The sequence below is a fragment of the Engystomops pustulosus genome, chromosome 8 (assembly GCF_040894005.1).
Source record: "Engystomops pustulosus chromosome 8, aEngPut4.maternal, whole genome shotgun sequence".
Lineage (NCBI taxonomy): Eukaryota > Metazoa > Chordata > Amphibia > Anura > Leptodactylidae > Engystomops > Engystomops pustulosus.
In genome coordinates this window covers 71,464,721-71,483,807 of record NC_092418.1, presented here as the reverse complement: position 1 = coordinate 71,483,807, position 19,087 = coordinate 71,464,721, and the positions used below count along the sequence as shown (strand labels likewise).

Sequence of the window (19,087 nt, the reverse complement as noted above, 5' to 3'; positions counted from 1 at the left end):
ACATTCCCCATCAAAGGGGTTGGCCACTTTTCAATTAACCTCTTCCATGTCTTTGCCTTCTTTGATAGCTTCAGCCTTTTCCCTGTTCTCACCATGTTACCCTCTGCATATAAAAACAGCTTCCTCTCCCTCGCTGCTCTAGGCTGTCCTTATGGCATCTCCCACTGTATCTTTTTACTCAGTCTGTCCTCATTGGCAGAGACAGGAAGAGGGGGGGGGGTCATAATTTCCTGCTTCGGTCTCTTCTTTTGAGCAAAGCTTAGAGATGTAAAAAAAGAAGTGTGGAGGGTCTGCACACAGCACAAAATTAAGTAGCGACAATGCTGAATCACTTGATGAACATTCAGGGATTATCCAAAATGCAGCATAGGTACATGGGAAACTTGTGTAAAAGAATGGCCAACCTTTTTAAATGATAGATCTAGATCAGCTTTTGTTATATCTTATTTTTCAACAAAGGGAGGGAGCATAATAAGAGGAGAAAGAGGCATTTTTTCTAAGACGCATTAGAAGGTTTTCCTATCGACTTGCACTAGTGAGTTATCCAGTGCTTGTTGAAAAGTTACTGACCGTTTAATATTGAACTTCAAAATATGTCTTATAACAGAAAATTTTGTTTCATTCCCTGTAGGTAACCAGAGATGAATTATTTTGCAGCCGCAAAAAATATCCCCTGAGCTGTACCGCAAAGACACAAGGGAATACTGTAATGAGCAGTCACCGTGTATCTGTTAGTACACTTGTACAAATTATAGAAGAATTGGAATCTGAAGAAGAGGAAGTGATATTGTTTGCATGTCGGGACATCGCATCTAACACTAACCTAAGGGAATTACTAAGTGAAGTAAATGAAGGAACTTCACATCCAGTAATATTGGAGTTATTGTATTTACTGAAAAGGTTTGACCTAATCAAAAAACATTTCAAGATATCAAAATTGGAAGTGGAAAGACTGCTGAAGATACACCCCAGGACCATTTCAGATTACAGGTAAAGTCCTTTGTACATTGCTTATTTTCCATCTTGCTATAGAATGAAGTGAAAATCATGTAACTTTTTTTAAATCAAGTAACGTTTATTAACAATCAGAAATAAAAGACAATAGTTTGTGCATTTGTTATTCATTAATGTCACATCAATTCGTACAGGAAAAATACCCAAGCAAAACAGGAAGAAACACCTCCCCCAATCCCAGCGATCCGGCCCTTCGTCCATCCACTAAGCATAACACCTCGTAGGAGTGCCTCTTTTCAGTGCTACATTTACCCACTTATACCTTAACAGATAATATTTAAGTCCCAGCAATCCACCAGGTCTGGCTCGCATCCAGCAACGCATCAGTTCCTCATACGCTATCCCTTGACAGTCTACCCATTTCTTCCATTGCTTCTGAAACTAAGCCACTGCCAATAGAACAATAGTATTGTTCAACATACCCTTTACTTCACCTACTGTATATCTGGAGGGGAGGCATCCAGCCAGTGGCGAGCAAAAATCAAGTTACTTTGGAAAGATACAATGGGGCACAGCTCCCCTTTTAAAATATTCATGAGCACTGGTAAAATGAAAGCTGAGCTTTGATTGGTTGCCATGGGCAACTAGAAATATTCTGACTTTCAGACAGCTTGATAAATATGTCCCAATGTGACCAATATCTTACCAATATACAAATACTATTAGCCAGGAGTCTCTCCTTTAAGCCAATAATATAGGTCAGAGTGAAAGGCAAGGTGAAATATTTCTTGTTCAGCAGTTTATTCACCATGTGTACATTGGATTAAAGTAATTTAGCAGTTTATGCAGACTATATAAACGTACCAATGGGGAGCTTTATCAGATCTCTGAGAGCAAAACTGTCTTAGGTGTTCATGGCAACCAATTAGAGATCAGCTTTCCTTTTTTAAACCGCAGTTTATAATATGAAAGTTTAGCTCTGACTGGAGAAACTAGAACACTGTGGCTCAAAGACATTTCTGATAAATCTCCCTCACAGATTGCAAGTTTTCCTGTGTAGTCACTTTAACTAGAAGACTATTGAATTATCTTACATGGTTCAGAAATCCACAGAAAGCACCAAAAACATTATAACGTGATCTTGTCACCAGGACACACGTTTTTACATAATGACAGGTTCTTGTAGCCTATTTAATTCTAATTCCAAATCTGCTGTTATAAGTAACATTAATGATTCCACTCACTCTTAAAAATATATAAAAGTATACCTGGCTCCCTACCAGCAAACCGAAACAGGAGCTTGTATTACAAGACTGCAATCAACATCATTATCTGCTCTCTCTTCCTTCTTCCTCCCTATCCCCTTACTCCTGCACCCTCCCTCCTTCCTCCTACAGCTATTACCTGACCCTGAGCTCCAATCAAACCCTTGTCAGCTAATGTCTGCAGGAGGGAGGAAGGAAGAAGACCTAGCAGAGCAGACGATGATGACAACAGCAGGGACTCCAACGCCCCTGGCAGGGAGCCATGTATACTTGTATCAACTTTTAAAATTGAGTGGAACATTAAGGTTAATTATAACAGCAGATTAGGAAATTATATTAAACAGACATTGGGAACCTGTCAAAAGGTGAAAATGTGTATCCTGATGACTGGTTTCCTTTAAATGCCTTGTGTCATTTGTATCATGGCTTTACTACAAAATAGGTGTAACCCCAGAAAAGGGAAACACATGTGTTTAATAGGAAACGCATGGGTGCCAGAATTTGTTTCAGATTTCAGTTGTAAACTAAGACAACTAAAAGAAGGGACAAAATTAGACTAGCCAGTCTTCTACATAACTTTTCACTATCTTAGGCTACATGCACACACTCGAGTGCCTGACGTACTGTAGCACGGCGGTCACACATCGGCGCGGGGAGAAGAGGAGCATGTGAGCGCTCCTCACCCCTGCCCCTCTCCATAGAGGAACATGGGGCAAGGTGCCGTATGCCGAGAAAAGATAGGACATGTCTATAGGACATGACCGCTCTATACGGCGCCGAGCGCCCATTGCCGGCCTGTGGGGGACGTATATCCGACGTATATATACATCCCCCAACGGCCATGTGAATGAGGCCTTAGCTTGAAACACTTTTTGATAAATCCGCTTACAGTGTTACATTATAGACCTTGACCCTTTCCACTAAACCCCTCCCCTTATGTAAACATCTAGCACACAGTAAAACAGGAGAAAACCAAAATATGTAGACTTTTTAGTTTGTAGCTTTAGATTTAAAAGTACACCTGAGAAGAGGTAGAAGAAGAAGAAGTATTAATGTATATAATGTTTAAAATGTATTTAATTGAAAACCATTAAAAAAAACTTAGCTACCTGCAGATACACCAAAACATGAAGTAGCCAGTACAAACTAACAGCCTAATGTGGGGGCCTAACTATGGGAACCTACAGCTATACTTTCAGTTTCTGTATGTATAGAAGGCTGATGTGAGACTAGAATAATAGAGAACAGAGATATGTCTAGTGTGTCACAAGTACTTCCCAAAGTCGATTTAAGGAGTCCTTCCCCAGAGATGCATTTCGGACCTAACAAAAGAGATGCTTCTAACATACTACTGGAGGTCAATCTAAGCATAGGGTCATCCCAACATTATTGGTTACCCACATTTCTTTTTTTGTCTTTAGAGCACCTTCCTCATGTTCTCTTTATAAAAGTAGTCAAAAAGTACACCTGATCAAAACCATAAAAATGTTTCATGATGCTGGTTGTGAAACGTGTTCTTTTGTATTTACTCAAAAATGTAGATGTGATTCATTGTGATGATACAGATTACTGCAAACAGTTTCCCAAATGTCTTTCAGTTGATGACATCTTCCTTTTTTTGTGGACTTCTACTAATACCTATGGAATTTCCTTTTTAGTCAACTACAAAAAATATGCAAACTACCTTCTTGATTCATGTTACTGATTTCTAAAAGCCAACCATCTCTTCAACAAATGGTTGAACTTTTGTTCTCTGACTTTCCAAGCCCTTCTGATGTCCTAAGTAGTTTTGGATTTACTCAAAAATCATAAACACAAATAGCAATCACATACACTCATGGCTGTGTCTGTAATAAATTCAAAATTGATTAGAAGACTGTATGAAAACTTTATAACTCTGCAAATCTATAATTTACAGAAGTTGTATAATATACCTCTCCAGCTATGGGAGACACTTTCCTCCAGATCAGCCACACCCCGACTTGTCCATTGCTAATTTTGGCTCAAAATAGGGGCTGATTTATTATTTATTTTCTTATTATTTAAAATATATTATTCATTTTACACCAGAAACTGGTCCCAAAGTATGATCGATCACCCCACTGGGTCATATAGCAACTGGTTAGATTTTTTGCCTACCTGTATGTAAGGAAAACTTTACTAATGCCATGAGAAGAAATTTCTAATAGAGAGAACAAGAGCACAAAGTATTGTCATGGGGATACAATGTAAAATGTATTGGTAAAGATTAGTCATTAACCTTTGCCTATTGTCAATGTGATTCATCACATGTTTTTGACCTGGTTCCAGAAAGTAACTTAGACTTGGCAAACAGATTTTTATATCTTTGTTGTAAATATAAAACTTAAATAGTTCATACCACGTGCCAAACCTGTTAGTGAGTGCATACCTCTCACAAACTACAATCCAGAAAGTCACAGTTTGACAGCTACTCCTCCACCCTGTCTCCTGCCTGGCTTGCTAATTACAGTGGGTTCGGGAAGTATTCAGACACTCTTGTAATTTTTTACTCTTTGATTTATTGCAGCCAATTGGTAAGATCCAAAAAGTTATTTTTTTGCATGTCATCTCGACATAGAAAAAATATACAAATTTCTGTTTTTTAATTTATTAAACAAGAAAAACTGAAGTATCACATGGTCATAAGTATTCAGCCCCTTGCCTCAGTGTCTCAGTATTGAGTAGAATTTTTTGAGCTAGTATAGCCATGAGTCTTCTTGGGAATAATGCAACAAGTTTTTCACACCTGGATTTGGGGATCCTCTGCCTCTTTGTTGCGGATCCTCTCCAGTTCCCTCAGGTTGGATGGTGAACGTTGGTGGAAAGCGATTTTCTAGTCTCTCCAAAGATGCTCAATTGGGTTTAGGTCAGGACTCTGGCTGGGCTAGTCAGGAATGGTCACATAGTTGTTCTGAAGCCACTGCTTTGTTATTTTAGCTGTGTGCTTTGGGTCATTGTCTTGTTGAAAAGTTAATCTTCAGCCCAGTCTGAGGTCCAGAGCACTCTGGGAGAGGTTTTCATCAAGGATATCTCTGTACTTGACCACATTTATCTTTCCTTCAATTGCAACCAGTCGTCCTGTCCCTGCAGCTGAAAAACAACCCCATAGCCTGATGCGGCCACCACCATGTGTCACTGTTAGGATTCAATTTGGCAGGTTATGAGCAGTGTCTCTGGTTTTCTCCACACATACCTCTTAGAATTCACATAAAAAAGTTTAATCTTGTCTTAAAAGAGCAGGGAATCTTATTTATAATAGTCTGGGAGACCTCCATGTTTTTTTTGCAAACTGTAAGCAGCTTTCATATATCTTGCACTGAGGAGAGGCATCTGTTGGCACACTCTGACATAAAGTCCGGGCTGGTGGGGGCTGTAGTGATTTTTTGCATCTCCCTTATGCGTCACTGGAGCTCAGCCACAGTGATCTTGGGGTTCTTCTTTAACTCTCTCACCAGGGATCTTCTCCCACAAGGATCATGGAGGCCAATGTGCTCTTGGAGAACATGAGTACTGCAGAAATTCTTTTTTAACCAGATCTGTGCCTTTCCACAATTTTGTCTCTGAGCTCCTTGGGCAGTTCCTTTAGACCTCATGATTATCATGTGCTGAGAGCAGTGTGAGCTGTGAGGTCGTGATATTTCCTAATCAAGTCTAAACAGTTTAATTAAACAGAACTGGACTCCAAAGCAGGAGTAGAATCACATCAATGGGGATCAAAAGGAAATGAACAGCATAAAGGGCGTAAAACTGCATTTTTGGCTGCTCTGCAGGTCATCAAGCAACGCGTCTGGGTTAAGGAGGAGCTGCCGAATCTAAAGCTCATCTCGAATTATTATACAAACTAAAATACACACAAAAAGTGTTCTAGATGCAGAACAATGAAAAATAGTCATGTTACATTTTATAAATGTAGTTTTTTATTTATTGCCACTAATCTAATTTTTGCTGTTTTTACAGATATCTTATAATAGAACTCAATGAGGCGATTGAAGAAGATGAGTTAAAATCACTTATGTTCTTGTTAAAAAGTGAATTGAGAAATGGAGGAAAACTGAAGAACCAGGTATACGTCTCTGTTCTGAATGGCATATACTGTACATATATAATGCCCAGCAGTTTGATAATAATCCATACACTTGCAAAGTGCCGTCTTCAAACAGCTGTTCAGTGGTGATCACCAAGAGTGTGATGCCCACCAATGTAATATTATTGTCATGGAAGACAAGTTCCTAGTTGGCATTTAATAGAAGTAAAAGAAAATGTACAGTTCACGAAACATCCTCCTAGTTGGCAGCTGGCAAAGTTATCCCTTTCATCCAGAAGCAGCAATCTAAGGGTACATTCAGATGACCGTCTATTGGAGGGGCCTGTCCCCATACACCGCAATGGCGGCCCGGTGTCGCACCTTTTGGCGCCATACACCTGGAAAAGATAGAGCGTGCTCTATCTTTTCATGAGTGTGCGGCCATGCGCCGCTGTTTCCTATGGAGGGGTCACCTCCTCCTCTCCAGCGCACTGGGTGGGCATACCGCCATGTGAATGCAACTTAAGTCTCACAGGTCTTTACTTTTACACTTCGATCTAGTCATATTGTTTCCAAAGCATTAGAAATGTGGAGTTAATCATATAATGTACATAATGTATACCCTCTCTTCTACAGACGTTCTTGTCACTCATCGTGGAACTTGAGAAGAATCAATTAGTAATGCCAAGTGACTTAGATTTATTAGAGAAATTGTTCCAAACCATTCACAGGGTCGACTTGAAAAAAAAAATTCTTAAATTGCAAGAAACAGGTAAGAATGGAGGGTCGGTAATGCAAAATCTTTCCATTTACTATGTAAATGCTGAGACTATATTAGGCTTGGAGGCAGATAAACCGTAGGAAAATGCAAATGTAAGTTTCATTTGAATAGTTTGTCATTTGGGAATTTTTTGCATTTTTTTTTGTTTTGTAAGAGAAAGAGGATTTGTCATTTCTTTGAATAATAGTATTCCCCTTGTTATAAGCTCACTACATTCTAACTTATATCTTGCTATCTTTTAGGAATTATTCAAGGCGGTCCTTACATCAATGCCCTTCCGGCAACTGCCTCACTTCACAGAATAAGTAGCTCTGCTTGTTCTAACACAGTAAGCATTTTTGTGTTAGCCTGTTTGGAACTGCATTTCAGTGTTTTCTTTATTGGAATTTTCAATTTATTTATTTATTTTTTTTGCTTACTTTTTTTCTATTTGCTGATTTTTGCGTTGTTTCATAAATTAGAATATTTTTTTTAATTTTTTTTCTGTTGCGTTTCTTAGATCTAAGATCTCAATTACTACTTACATGATAAAAGGTTTTGTTAATCAATATTGGCAAGGAAATTTTTTAACATATTGGTAAATTTTGTTGCTGCTGCCATTTTTAAGGATATCTACCATTTTAAAAAAGTAAAAAAATCTACAAATACCTACACTCCTCTTCATCTTGATCCTGGCGCTTATCTTCTCTAAGCTCGACAGGCCGGGATCACCTAGAAAAGAGAGTTATGAAAAGCAGCAAGGAGGGCAGGGATGAGATGCCCGACGCTTCGGGCTGCTAATTATGCACGACCCCTTTGTGATGTCGCCTCCTTTTCCAACATGGGAGAGGGAGGCGAGAGGTGTGAATTCATGCCTTCAGGTGATAGATGCCTTCCTCTCCTAGCATGGCAGAGGGAGGTGCGGGCCTGTGCGTAATTGGCAGCCTGGAGCGCCGCGTAGGTAAGTAGAGGTTTTTAACTTTTAAATGGTAGATTTCCTTAAGGAAGCTATTATTAGTATTATGTACTAAATATCCGCATTTGACCATGTGCAAGTTCAGTCATTGAAAAACACTCCATGCGCTTGTGGGATTTCCCAGACAGGACCTCTTATCAATGGATTGAACCGATATGCTGAGTTCAGTCCAGTGATAAGAGGGAAATCTTTTCAGTGCACAGAGCGTTTTTCTCTGACCAAATTCTCTCTTGGGCAACTGGCTTAAGATACTTTAATGTTCTTGTGGTAGCAATCAGCTTGTGTCTCTGATCATTTAGGGTCAGACTGCTAGAAATATATATTAAATAGCTGTTATGATATTAGGGTTTTTTAACCCCTTAACGCTCTGCGCCGTAGCTCTACGGCGCAGAGGTATAGGGTATGTATACATACAAAGGTGGGGGTTGCAGCAAACCCCCACCGCTAATAACCGCGGACGGTGCTTGCACCGATCGCGGCTATTAACCCTTTGATTGCCGCCGGCAAAGACGCCGCCGGCACTTAAAAGCCGCCGGCGGCGCCCCCCCCCCCCCCCCCAATGTCATCGGGGGGTGGCGATCGGTTGCCATGGTAACCTCGGGTCTTCGTTTGACCCGAGGCTTAATGACTTCTGCAGATTCGTTACAATGAGCCAGTGGCTCATTGTAAAGAATGAGCTGCAAAAATGCCATATATTGCAATACAGAAGTGTTGCAGTATATGGTAGGAACGAAATGACTATCTAGGGTTAATGTACCCTAAATGGTCTAAGTCGATATAGTGAAAAAAAAAAAAAAAGTTAAAAAAATAAAAAAAATTAATAAAATATTAAAAATTCAAATCACCCCCCTTTCGCTAGAACTGATATAAAACATAATAAACAGTAAAAACCACAGACACATTAGGTATTGCCGCGTCCCAAAATGCCCAATCTATCAAAATATAAAAACGGTTACGGGCGGCGGTGACCTCCGAGGCGGGAAATGGCGCCCAAATGTCCGAAATGCGACTTTTATACCTTTTTACATCACATAAAAAATGGAATAAAAAATAATCAAAATGTCGCACAAACCTCAAAATGGTAGCAATGAAAACACTGGCTCATTTAGCAAAAAATGATACCTCACACATCTCCGTGTGCCAAAGTATGAAAAAGTTATTAGCTTCAGAAGATGGCAAATTTTTTTTTCTTTTTTGTACACATTTGTTTAATTTTTGAAAATGTATTAAACCACAATAAACACTGTATAAATTTGTTATCACCGCGATCATACCGAACCAAAGAATAAAGCTGAGGTGTTATTTGGAGCGCACAGTCAAAGTCGTAAAAACTGAGCCCACAAGAACGTGACGCATGTGCCGTTTTTTTTTCAATTTTTCCACATTTGGAATTTTTTTCAGCTTCGCAGTACACGGCATGTTAAAATAAATAACATTACGGGAAAGTAAAATTTGTTACGCACAAAATAAGCCCTCACACAGGTCTGTACACCCTGCGTCCTTAAGGGGTTAATATGGGTGTATATTGATAATAAACCTCCTTTCTTTTTTTTTTAAATTAGATTCCACAAATAGGAGCTGCAAGTAATAAAGGTAAGACTGTCCTATGCTTCCTATATTTCTTGTACTTAAGTTTGTTAAATGGAACCAGTCAGCAGAAATTGACCCTTCCAAATCATTGCCCAACGAGACTTAAATTGGCTGTGGGTAGAGTAGAGTCGTGGAGGAATATCAATGAGGGGGCGTGCATATTTTGTCTTCATTATTATAAAAGTTGTTTATTCGGTGTAGCGGACGTGCCAAAAGGACTCCCACTTAACCCTTAAGGTAACAAGTATTCCTATGGTGACATATATATGCAACATCCCCCACCGTGGCCAAGCCTTTTTCTTGGGGCCTGGAGACAGCCGGGCCCAGAATACCGGAGTGGCTGGCTGTTGCGGCCTAGGCACACTACTGTCACGGTGCTTGCTATGGGGACCGGAGGGCTGTCCTACAGCCTGGCAGGTCTCCAGCAGGTGGTGTGTGCAAGAAATTAGATGAGCGAGAGGCTGATGTACTGGTTCTTCCTTAGTGTCTGTAGTATGAGTCCCTGGATGATAGATGGGGGCGCCCTTGATGGTGATACAGCCATAGTAGGGACCAGACGGAGTCAACGTTTTGCAAAAATAACTTACAGTTCTTTATTCGAACCAACAGCAGCAACAGGCCAAACGATTCCTTACAGATAGTCTGATTATTGGAGAGTGGTGATGGAGAGTGAACCTCAGGAGTTTGGTCACCAGCCTGGTTACAGGTGCAGGCTGGGATGTAGCTGTGTCCAATGCTGGAAGTTGCAGCTTTGATCCTAGGTTGGTTCTGTTTGAGCTCACTAGAGGTGTGAGGCACACGCTGTCTCTGGTCACTCAGTGTGGTGCTATGCTCCACTGTCAGGAGCTGGGTTACAAGAGCTGCTCATGAGGTGAGAGCTCAGCACTCACTGTCTGTTAGCACTAACTGTCACTTCTCAACAGCTCCTGGTCATGTGGTCTCACTCTCCAATCACACTCCAGTTAAAAAGTTGGAACGTCATTGGATGACATTAGTAAAACAGGTTAACCCTTGCCTATCCAGGCAGTGTACTGAATGGTACAATGGGCTTATTCACAACCACTCGTGTGCCATGTGCATTCGCAGGGTGTTGCATATATATATAATTACAAAGTCAAAACTGCTAATAGTAAACAAATAGTAAAAAAAAGGCTGTCAAGTGGTCACTACAATTTTGGTTACTAATATTCTGTCCAGATTTGCCTGGTTTGAAAGCGTTTTCTTCATTGCTGGAAGTGTAAACAGTTGTGTTTAAAATGTTCACACCTGCTTACACTTTCAGCAAGAAAAATGCTTTCAAATCAGCCAAATGCATAGTAACATGTAAAAGGCATGCATTTCTGCAATGCATCCTTATATCACAGTGTATTTGTATGTGTATATAGTACAATCCTGTTCAAACTATGTGGCAAAAACAAAACAAATGCTTTTTATGAATTGCATGAAGGAAGTGATGTTTTTTTCTCTTCTTTATACCTAATGTAGGCACAACCCCTGTACAAGATACCCTGTCACAGGTAAATGACATAAAACAATATAAGCTTCATATTGTATTGGATACTTAATAGTAATACTTAAATTATCATGTGTGCCAGTGAATTATAGCATAACAAGTCCTGCATATCCATCTAAAGCCTCTTTGAGGGCCAAATATTTGGGAACATTTTGTTATTCTAATTTGATTGCATTGCCCAATTTTTGATAGAGGTTTCATTAGCTTGATCATTTTAATATTCTGTGTAGAACAGTGGTCATGGCTTATTGTCACAGCATCCCTTATTGAGATTTGTTATTCACCCCTTTTTCAGATGGTGCTAAACTTAAAGGGGTTCTTCACTTTCAGCAAATAATTGATATTGTTTGTATAAGGAAAAGTTAGATGATTTTACAATGTACTGTACTTTCTGTATAAATTTCTCATGTTTTTCTAGATCTTTGTTTGCTGTCCTTCTATAGAAAGCTTTTATGTTTACTTCCAGTGGGTAGAAATCTGTCCATGGTCATGTGATGTCACAAGTGGTTATATCACACGGCCCTGATTACTCTGTGTGATAATAACGAGCCATGCAGCTGAGTGTCCATCACAAGACCATGGACAGATTTCTATCCCATGGAAGTAAACATAGAAGCTTTCTATAGTGGGACAGCAAGCAGAGATCTAGAAAACCATGAGGAATTGATACAGAAAGTGTATTGGAAAACTGTATAATTTTTCCTTAAATAAACCGTATCAATTATTTGCTAAAAGTGGACAACCCCTTTAAGTGCAAAGGATATCCACAAAAAATGTGTGAAGTGAAATGGCGACTTTAATTTGAATTTGCACAAAATTTTGTTGTGTTGGAGGGTGAAGTAAAGTTGGAGCTTCTTGCACTGTATTGTTATGTAACAGCTGTCTCTGTATTATGGCAATACATCTTAGGCTGAAGGTGGAATAACCCTTTTATGTGAATAGTTCTGTATCTGCCTCCCAGAGCTGGTTTTTGGATATTTTCCATCTATTCCTTACCCTGTGATCAGAATTTCATCTCAGACATATCTGGAATACCACATTAATTAACAAAAAAACATTGCTCTCTCATGGGTGGATGTTGACATAGCAAATCCAGAGCCGCGTGCAAAAAGGGGAAATTCCAGACTGCCCAGAGGCCAAGTTTCATTTCTCTGACTGGAGTTTTAATCTAATGGAGGACAATACATTCTCTGTTATCGTTGTTACACATGACAGTAGATATTTAGTAGTTTGACTTCATTTCTGTTGTTTAACCATCTCTGTGCTGAAGACTCACATCAGTTTTAATGCTCTGGTCATATCTGGCATTTTTGTCAATCTTTATGATCCTCCGTAATTCTATACTTGCAAGTTAGCATAACCTTGTTTCCCAATTTGTTAAAACTGTTAACAATTTAAATAAAAAAAAAATAAAAAAAAAATTCTGGAAGAGCTGTAAAAATCTCCTTTCCAGTACATTATGTCACCCATGATCTAGCACGGGGATTCCCTTTCCATCCCTGGTCTTTATGAACTGTTGGCCAGTTCCTATCATTGGATGACTTAAGGCTACAGTACACCACGACCAAGAACTTGGCACAGGGTGTCACTTGTATAGATGCCACCTGGCTAAGTGTCCTGGTAGGTAAATATGGTAACTAGACAGGATATATTTGTCTCACAATTCAACTATTACAATTTTGCGACATTGGTTATGTTTGCAATCTTTGTTTCTAGCTTACGAGCTTATTACCCACCTATTCCTGCATTGCAAGCTATTTCCATTAGTTTTCTTATCCTTCCCTCATCTACATACAAATTTACTATTTACCTTCTTAAATCACCCTTAAAGGGAACCTGTCACAAGGAGACCCATTTTTAGCCCTCCCCCAGTCCCCACAGAGCATAGTACATACACTGCCAAAGTGTTTTTGTATTAAAAATTGGTTTTACAGAAAAAAAGATATGTTATATTGTACCTTTCATTAGCATCTGCTGTGTGACTAGGCAGTTGCCAATTAGGAGGGGCTGGAAAGGAGCAGATCCCCCCCACCCACCCTTGGGGAAACATGTGACCTTTTCAAATATATGAATAACTCGGGATTGGCTGTAGAGGAGCAGGGGGCGTCGCTAAGCCAAGTATTGGGTGTTTTCATATATTTGAAAAGGTCACATGGAGTAGCTGTTCTCCAAGGGTGGGGGGAAACTGCTCGTTTCCAGCTCCTCCCAAAAGGCAACTGCCTAGTGACACAGCAGATGCCAATGAAAGGTACAATATAACATATCTTTTTTTCTGTAAAACCTATTTTTAATACAAAAACACTTTGGCAGTGTATGTACTATGCTCTATGGGGACTGGGGGAGTGCTAAAAATGGGTCTCCTGGTGACAGATTCCCTTTATCACAGTCACTGTGCCTGGTTTTAATCTTCTTATATTTGTTATACATGGCCTCCTTCCTTCTAAAATCAACTTTTAAAATGATGCTAATGAGCTAGAAGGTATCTGTGGGGTGTTATCAAACCCCTTCCGTGCTGCAGCTTCAAAGGCTTATACAATGTGCAGGAACATTTCCCTCTCCCACTGTGCTGAGTGAGCAGGAGCAGGGTGAGACAGTGTTACAGCCTGTGAAGAAAGAGCACAGAGGGACTCTGCTAAACCCATCCTTTCAGAGCTCTTCTAGCTCTTTAGCATCTTTTTAAAAGTTGTTTTAGACGGAAGGAGGCCATGGATAACAAATATAAGATTACCATGGTCGGAATACATGAATCGATGAGTAAGTGTCCCTGGTTTATCGGGCTTGGTTTTAATGGTAGATTTTCTTTAACCCTCCACTTTACAACAAAGAAACACCCTCATAAATCACTACCCCACATTTTCTACAGCTATAGTAACTTTTGATCAATGCCATAAATGACACAAAGTTATAAAGATATAATTTCTCTAATTTACAGGTTGGAGAACATGATGAAAGATACCTAGTGAGAAAGCAGAACATGGGCTTCTGTGTTATCATTGACTGTGTGGGGAATGATGCTGGTAAGTTTCTCCTTCATTATCTTTGTGAGTATTCATTTGTGGGGGTGCTTTCCAAGAAATCTACTGCAGAATAATAAGCATGCAGGGAATTAAAAAATATGTACTTTGCCAGAGGTTTTCAATGTGGGCTTAAAAAAACATGCAATTTATTACCTATATGTTGATAATTGCTATGATCTGAGTTACATGTAAAATGACTTTGTTTCCTGATTATCATGTAACATTTTTTGGAGCATTGGGACAGTGAATATATGATATAATGTCCTATAAAATGTAAGTGCCGGCTTTACACCAAGTCTTGTAATCTTCTTATTTGGTTGCTTGGGGACTTTGTGTTTGAGAGGCATGTGGATGTTCTTGACACGACCCTCCAACCATATGGAAGTGATTTTAATCGAGGGGAGTAAGCAGAAAGTAATGAATGCATGGCCCCCTCCATGTGCCAGAAACCAGCAGGACACCGGACATCACAGGAAGTCAGGATTCCTGTTGCAGGCTGGTCACATGATTATAGGCAAACTTTACCAGGGTACATACAGTATGGGAGACTCTATTAATGTCTTGTACTTTCCCTTGTAAATTTACTTATTAGTGGCCATCCCCTTGGAATAATTTTTTTTCTATGTATACTGTTGATTTTGCTGCTTATTTTTGGTTTCTTTATTTCTACAGAGATGCTACAGCTCCTTTTTAGATCTCTACATTTTATAGTTCAATGTCATTGGTATAAAAAAGTTGATGAAGTAAAAGAAATACTTCAAGATGTCGCAAATATGGAACAACACAAAATCCATGATGTTTTTCTCTGCATAATTATTAGTCGGGGAAACTCAGATTCTCTTTTCTGCTTAGATGAAAAGTCACCTGGTCTCTCCTTAGACAGAATTAAGAATACATTCACTGGTCAGACATGTCCAAACCTCAGGGGGAAACCAAAGCTCTTCTTCATTCAGAACTATTTAGTCTGTGATCTGGAGAAGAGGCAAAGAGAAAGTGCTGTAGAGGTGGATGGTCCCAGAGAAGATGCTGCATGTCGCCAGTGGGTTCAGAATCAATCGAGAATACCCAATGAAGCTGACATCTTTTGGAGTCACTGTAGAGTGGATGAATTGGAACTACAGAGGTCTTCTGGCTCTACTTCTTTATACCTGAGGTCACTGAGGGATTTATTAAATGATAAAAGAATCAGGTAAATACAGAGGATTTAAGAGGCTTTTTTAAATTGGTTATAAAAATTGCTAGAAAGAATATTGAGATGAAGATTTTCTTTCAAGTCCTTCAAAAGGAAACTATCAGCAGAAATTAACTTAAAAGGGGCCTACCACCACGATTCTACCTATAAAGGTAGAATGGGTGGTGGGTGGATGAATGGGACGTAAGGATAGCCCTTTTTGGGCTAATCCTTACGTCCCGGCTATCCTTTTGTAAACTTTAATCAGTTGATATGCTAATTTATTTAAGCGGCTACTGGGGCGTGGAGTAGCCGCGACTAGTAGCCTCATGTCCGGCTACTCCACGCCCCAGTAGCTTTGTTCCTCCGCCTACCAGGTAATCTTCGGCGCGCAGGACGCAGGCCTACGGGTGCGCGGCCGTAGCTCCGAGGCCGGCGCTACTGCACATGCGCAGACGCCGGGTGCTGGGACGAGGGCGCGCAGCTACGAGGTGCTGTGCACCGAAGATTACATGGTAGGCGGAGGAACGAGGCTACTGGGGCGTGGAGTAGCCGCGACTAGTAGCCTCATGTCCGGCTACTCCACTCCCCAGTAGCCGCTTAAATAAATTAGCATATCAACTGATTAAAGTTTACAAAAGGATAGCCGGGACGTAAGGATTAGCCCAAAAAGGGCTATCCTTACGTCCCATTCATCCACCTACCACCCATTCTACCTTTTATAGGTAGAATCGTGGTGGTAGGTCCCCTTTAAAGGAAACCAACCACCTCAAAAACATAAAACCTATTAATACTCAAAGCTTCCTTTTCAAATTGATCCTGGCACTGTCTGTCGCTGATCTTGACGTGCCTTGATCACCTAAAAAAGAAAGTTCTTAGCAGCCTGAAGCAGGACATCTTGCTAATTATACATGCCTTTGCCACCTCCCTCATGCTGGGAGAGGGAGGTGACGTCACGTGAGAGGCGTAAATCACCTTGCTCTCCATTTCTGTCAGCATGGTTTTCTTTTAAAGGGGTTTTCCCACGGAAAAAAAAAAGTTAGACCAAACTTGCTGATTGTGGGGGTCTCTGTGATGAGCAGAGCAGCAGACCACACATGGCTGGGCTGCCCCATTCCTCTCTATGGAGCTGACAAAGATTGCTGGGTGTAGTACTCAGCAATCTCCGTCAGCTCCATAGAGATAAACTGGGCAGCCCAGACATGTGGGACTGGCTGCTACGTTCATCTCGGGGAGCAAAGAGGGGACCTACAGAGGTTCCTCGGACCCCATTGGACCCCCAGTTCTCCTGTTCTAACTTGTTTCATGGGAAAACCCCTTTAATAAGCTCCTACCAGTTTGTTGTCAACTAGAATAAAATAGAATAACACCTTCCAGATGATGTTTCTTTCGTGGCCAAGTGTGGTGGCACCATCCGGAATATCTGTTTTGAAGTGAGATATAAATTTTCAGTATTAAGGCACGGGGGCAGAGATTTCAGCACTGAAGTAAAGCTCCTCTCCCTGTCTCAGAATACCCCCTTTGCTGTGATTGACATCAATCACTGGACTTCTGGAGAGCCAGTTATTGTGTCTCTGGACACAGGGGTGCCAATTACAGCGAGGGGGCATTCTGACTGACTTCAGTGCAGTGCTCTCCACCTCCATGACTCTATACAGCCATCTTATATCGTCCTGCAACGGTTTTTTCTGGATGATGCCACCACATTTGGCAATAAAGGGAACATGATTTGAAAGCTACTTCACAACATATTGGTAATAGTTTATTAGGTCAGTTGCCCTTTAGAACTCTGACAGGGAAATGAAGAAAGAGCTAAGTCGCACATAAATTAGTAATACCTGATTTTAATGTATTTATTTGTGGGTGTTCTCTATGCGTCCTAAAGCCTTCACAGGGATTTTCCAACAGTGAGAAAAATCTTTAGAAACACTTTATGATGGTTCGCCTCTTTCCAATCCAATCAGTGTTTCCCTAATTAAAACACTTCAACTATAGATGCCTTTCTGAGGTGAATCTGAGGCACACCAGGCTATTTTCTGTGATACAAGGAAAAAGTCTTGTGGAGAGCCAAGCATCATCTGAACTGGAGTAGCAGGGAATATGAAGGAGAACGGATCTATTCATTCACTGTTCACTGTTTTTAAAACTTTTTCTCCCCTAAAAATTTATTTTACATAAACTAAAAAGCCCTTTAACAGTTGGAAGTAAGTGATAGCTACAGTGTTGTGGCTGTTCTGTTAACTTATAAATGTTGTATCTTCTTACAGGAAACAACGTGATTTACTAAACATTCACACAGAGCTGAACCGTATCATCTACACAAAGCAAGCCGGATATGCTTTGCAGCTGAGGCACACACTTACCAAAAAGCTTTTTCTATATCCAGCTTGAAAGCAAGTGTCTTAATTGCTGATTTACAGAGAACACAAATTGTAAAGTTTTATTTATGTATTTATTTAATTTGTGTTTTTGTTGTAGTATAGTTGTTACATGTGGACTATTCACAGGGGTGTAACTAGGAGAGACAGGATCCCTAAGAAGACTTCTAAGCTGAGGTCCCTTATACAGGCCGTCATCAATCAGTGTAAAAGGCCCCAAGTTTGGCAAATCTTATTCATAATTTGTACATCACCCTCTTTGCAGGCATATCGTGCAGCTCCTTGGCTCTAATGTTATAGTTCTCAAGAATATAAGTGGACTACTGTCATAAATGTATTGTAGTCAGGCCCGGCGCCAGCACCCGGCTAACCCGGGCAAGTGCCGGGGCCCCGGGGTACTGGAGGGGCCCACGGATCTCCCCGGGTCAGGACACCTGCCCCGCTGCCCGGGAGATTCCTTTCCTCTCTCATTGCGATCTGTGTCCTCCGGACACAGATCGCGATGAGAGCATTTGCACTCACTGCTTTCCCCAGCATTTGCACTCACTGCTGAAGGCTGAAGGACCTTTGATGATGTCATGGTCACATGACATGCCGGGGAAAGCAGTAACAACACGGAGAGAGCTGCATCAGGTGAGGGGGAGACATGACAGGGGCCAGGGAGGGGGTCAGTGTGTATACAGGAGGGGGTCAGTGTGTATACAGGAGGAGGGGGGTCAGTGTGTATACAGGAGGAGGGGGTCAGTGTGTATACAGGAGGAGGGGGTCAGTGTGTATACAGGAGGAGGGGGTCAGTGTGTATACAGGAGGAGGGGGGTCAGGGTGTATACAGGAGGGGGGGTCAGTGTGTATACAGGAGGAGGGGGGGCAGTGTGTATACAGGAGGAGGGGGGGCAGTGTGTATACAGGAGGGGGTCAGTGTGTATACAGGAGGGGGCAGTGTGTATACAGGGGGCATTGTGTATACAGGAGGGGGGGAGTGTGTATACAGGAGGGGGGGAGTGTGTATACAGGAGGGGGCAGTGTGTATACAGGAGGGGGTCAGTGTGTATACAGGAGGAGGGGGTCAGTGTGTATACAAGAGGAGGGGGTCAGTGTGTATACAGGAGGAGGGGGGTCAGTGTGTATACAGGAGGAGGGGGGTCAGTGTGTATACAGGAGGGGGGTCAGTGTGTATACAGGAGGGGGGTCAGTGTGTATACAGGAGGGGGGGCAGTGTGTATACAGGAGGGGGGGCAGTGTGTATACAGGAGGGGGTCAGTGTGTATACAGGGGGCATTGTGTATACAGGAGGGGGGAGTGTGTATACAGGAGGGGGGTCAGTGTGTATACAGGAGGGGGTCAGTGTGTATACAGGAGGGGGCAGTGTGTATACAGGAGGGGGCAGTGTGTATACAGGAGGGGGCAGTGTGTATACA

The 19,087-nt window shown here is 41.2% G+C and overlaps 1 protein-coding gene and 1 long non-coding RNA gene across 7 annotated transcripts in view; one reads left to right on the top strand and one right to left on the bottom strand.

The window, feature by feature from the left end:
- CFLAR (CASP8 and FADD like apoptosis regulator) overlaps positions 1 to 17,746 on the top strand; it is a 35,560-nt gene extending 17,814 nt beyond the window's left edge. For all 4 annotated transcript variants that reach the window (XM_072121146.1, XM_072121147.1, XM_072121148.1 and 1 more), the window contains exons 2-10: positions 632 to 990; positions 6,198 to 6,303; positions 6,901 to 7,036; positions 7,288 to 7,373; positions 9,563 to 9,593; positions 11,076 to 11,107; positions 14,036 to 14,120; positions 14,793 to 15,309; positions 17,559 to 17,746. In XM_072121146.1, coding sequence (XP_071977247.1) covers positions 632 to 990; positions 6,198 to 6,303; positions 6,901 to 7,036; positions 7,288 to 7,373; positions 9,563 to 9,593; positions 11,076 to 11,107; positions 14,036 to 14,120; positions 14,793 to 15,309; positions 17,559 to 17,682 — 1,476 coding nt within the window. In that variant the 3' untranslated portion in view covers positions 17,683 to 17,746. The remainder of the gene's footprint in view (positions 1 to 631; positions 991 to 6,197; positions 6,304 to 6,900; positions 7,037 to 7,287; positions 7,374 to 9,562; positions 9,594 to 11,075; positions 11,108 to 14,035; positions 14,121 to 14,792; positions 15,310 to 17,558) is intronic.
- LOC140075363 (uncharacterized) overlaps positions 15,173 to 19,087 on the bottom strand; it is a 24,663-nt gene continuing 20,748 nt past the window's right edge. For all 3 annotated transcript variants that reach the window (XR_011849406.1, XR_011849407.1, XR_011849408.1), the window contains one exon: positions 15,173 to 15,277. This is a non-coding gene — a long non-coding RNA (uncharacterized lncRNA). The remainder of the gene's footprint in view (positions 15,278 to 19,087) is intronic.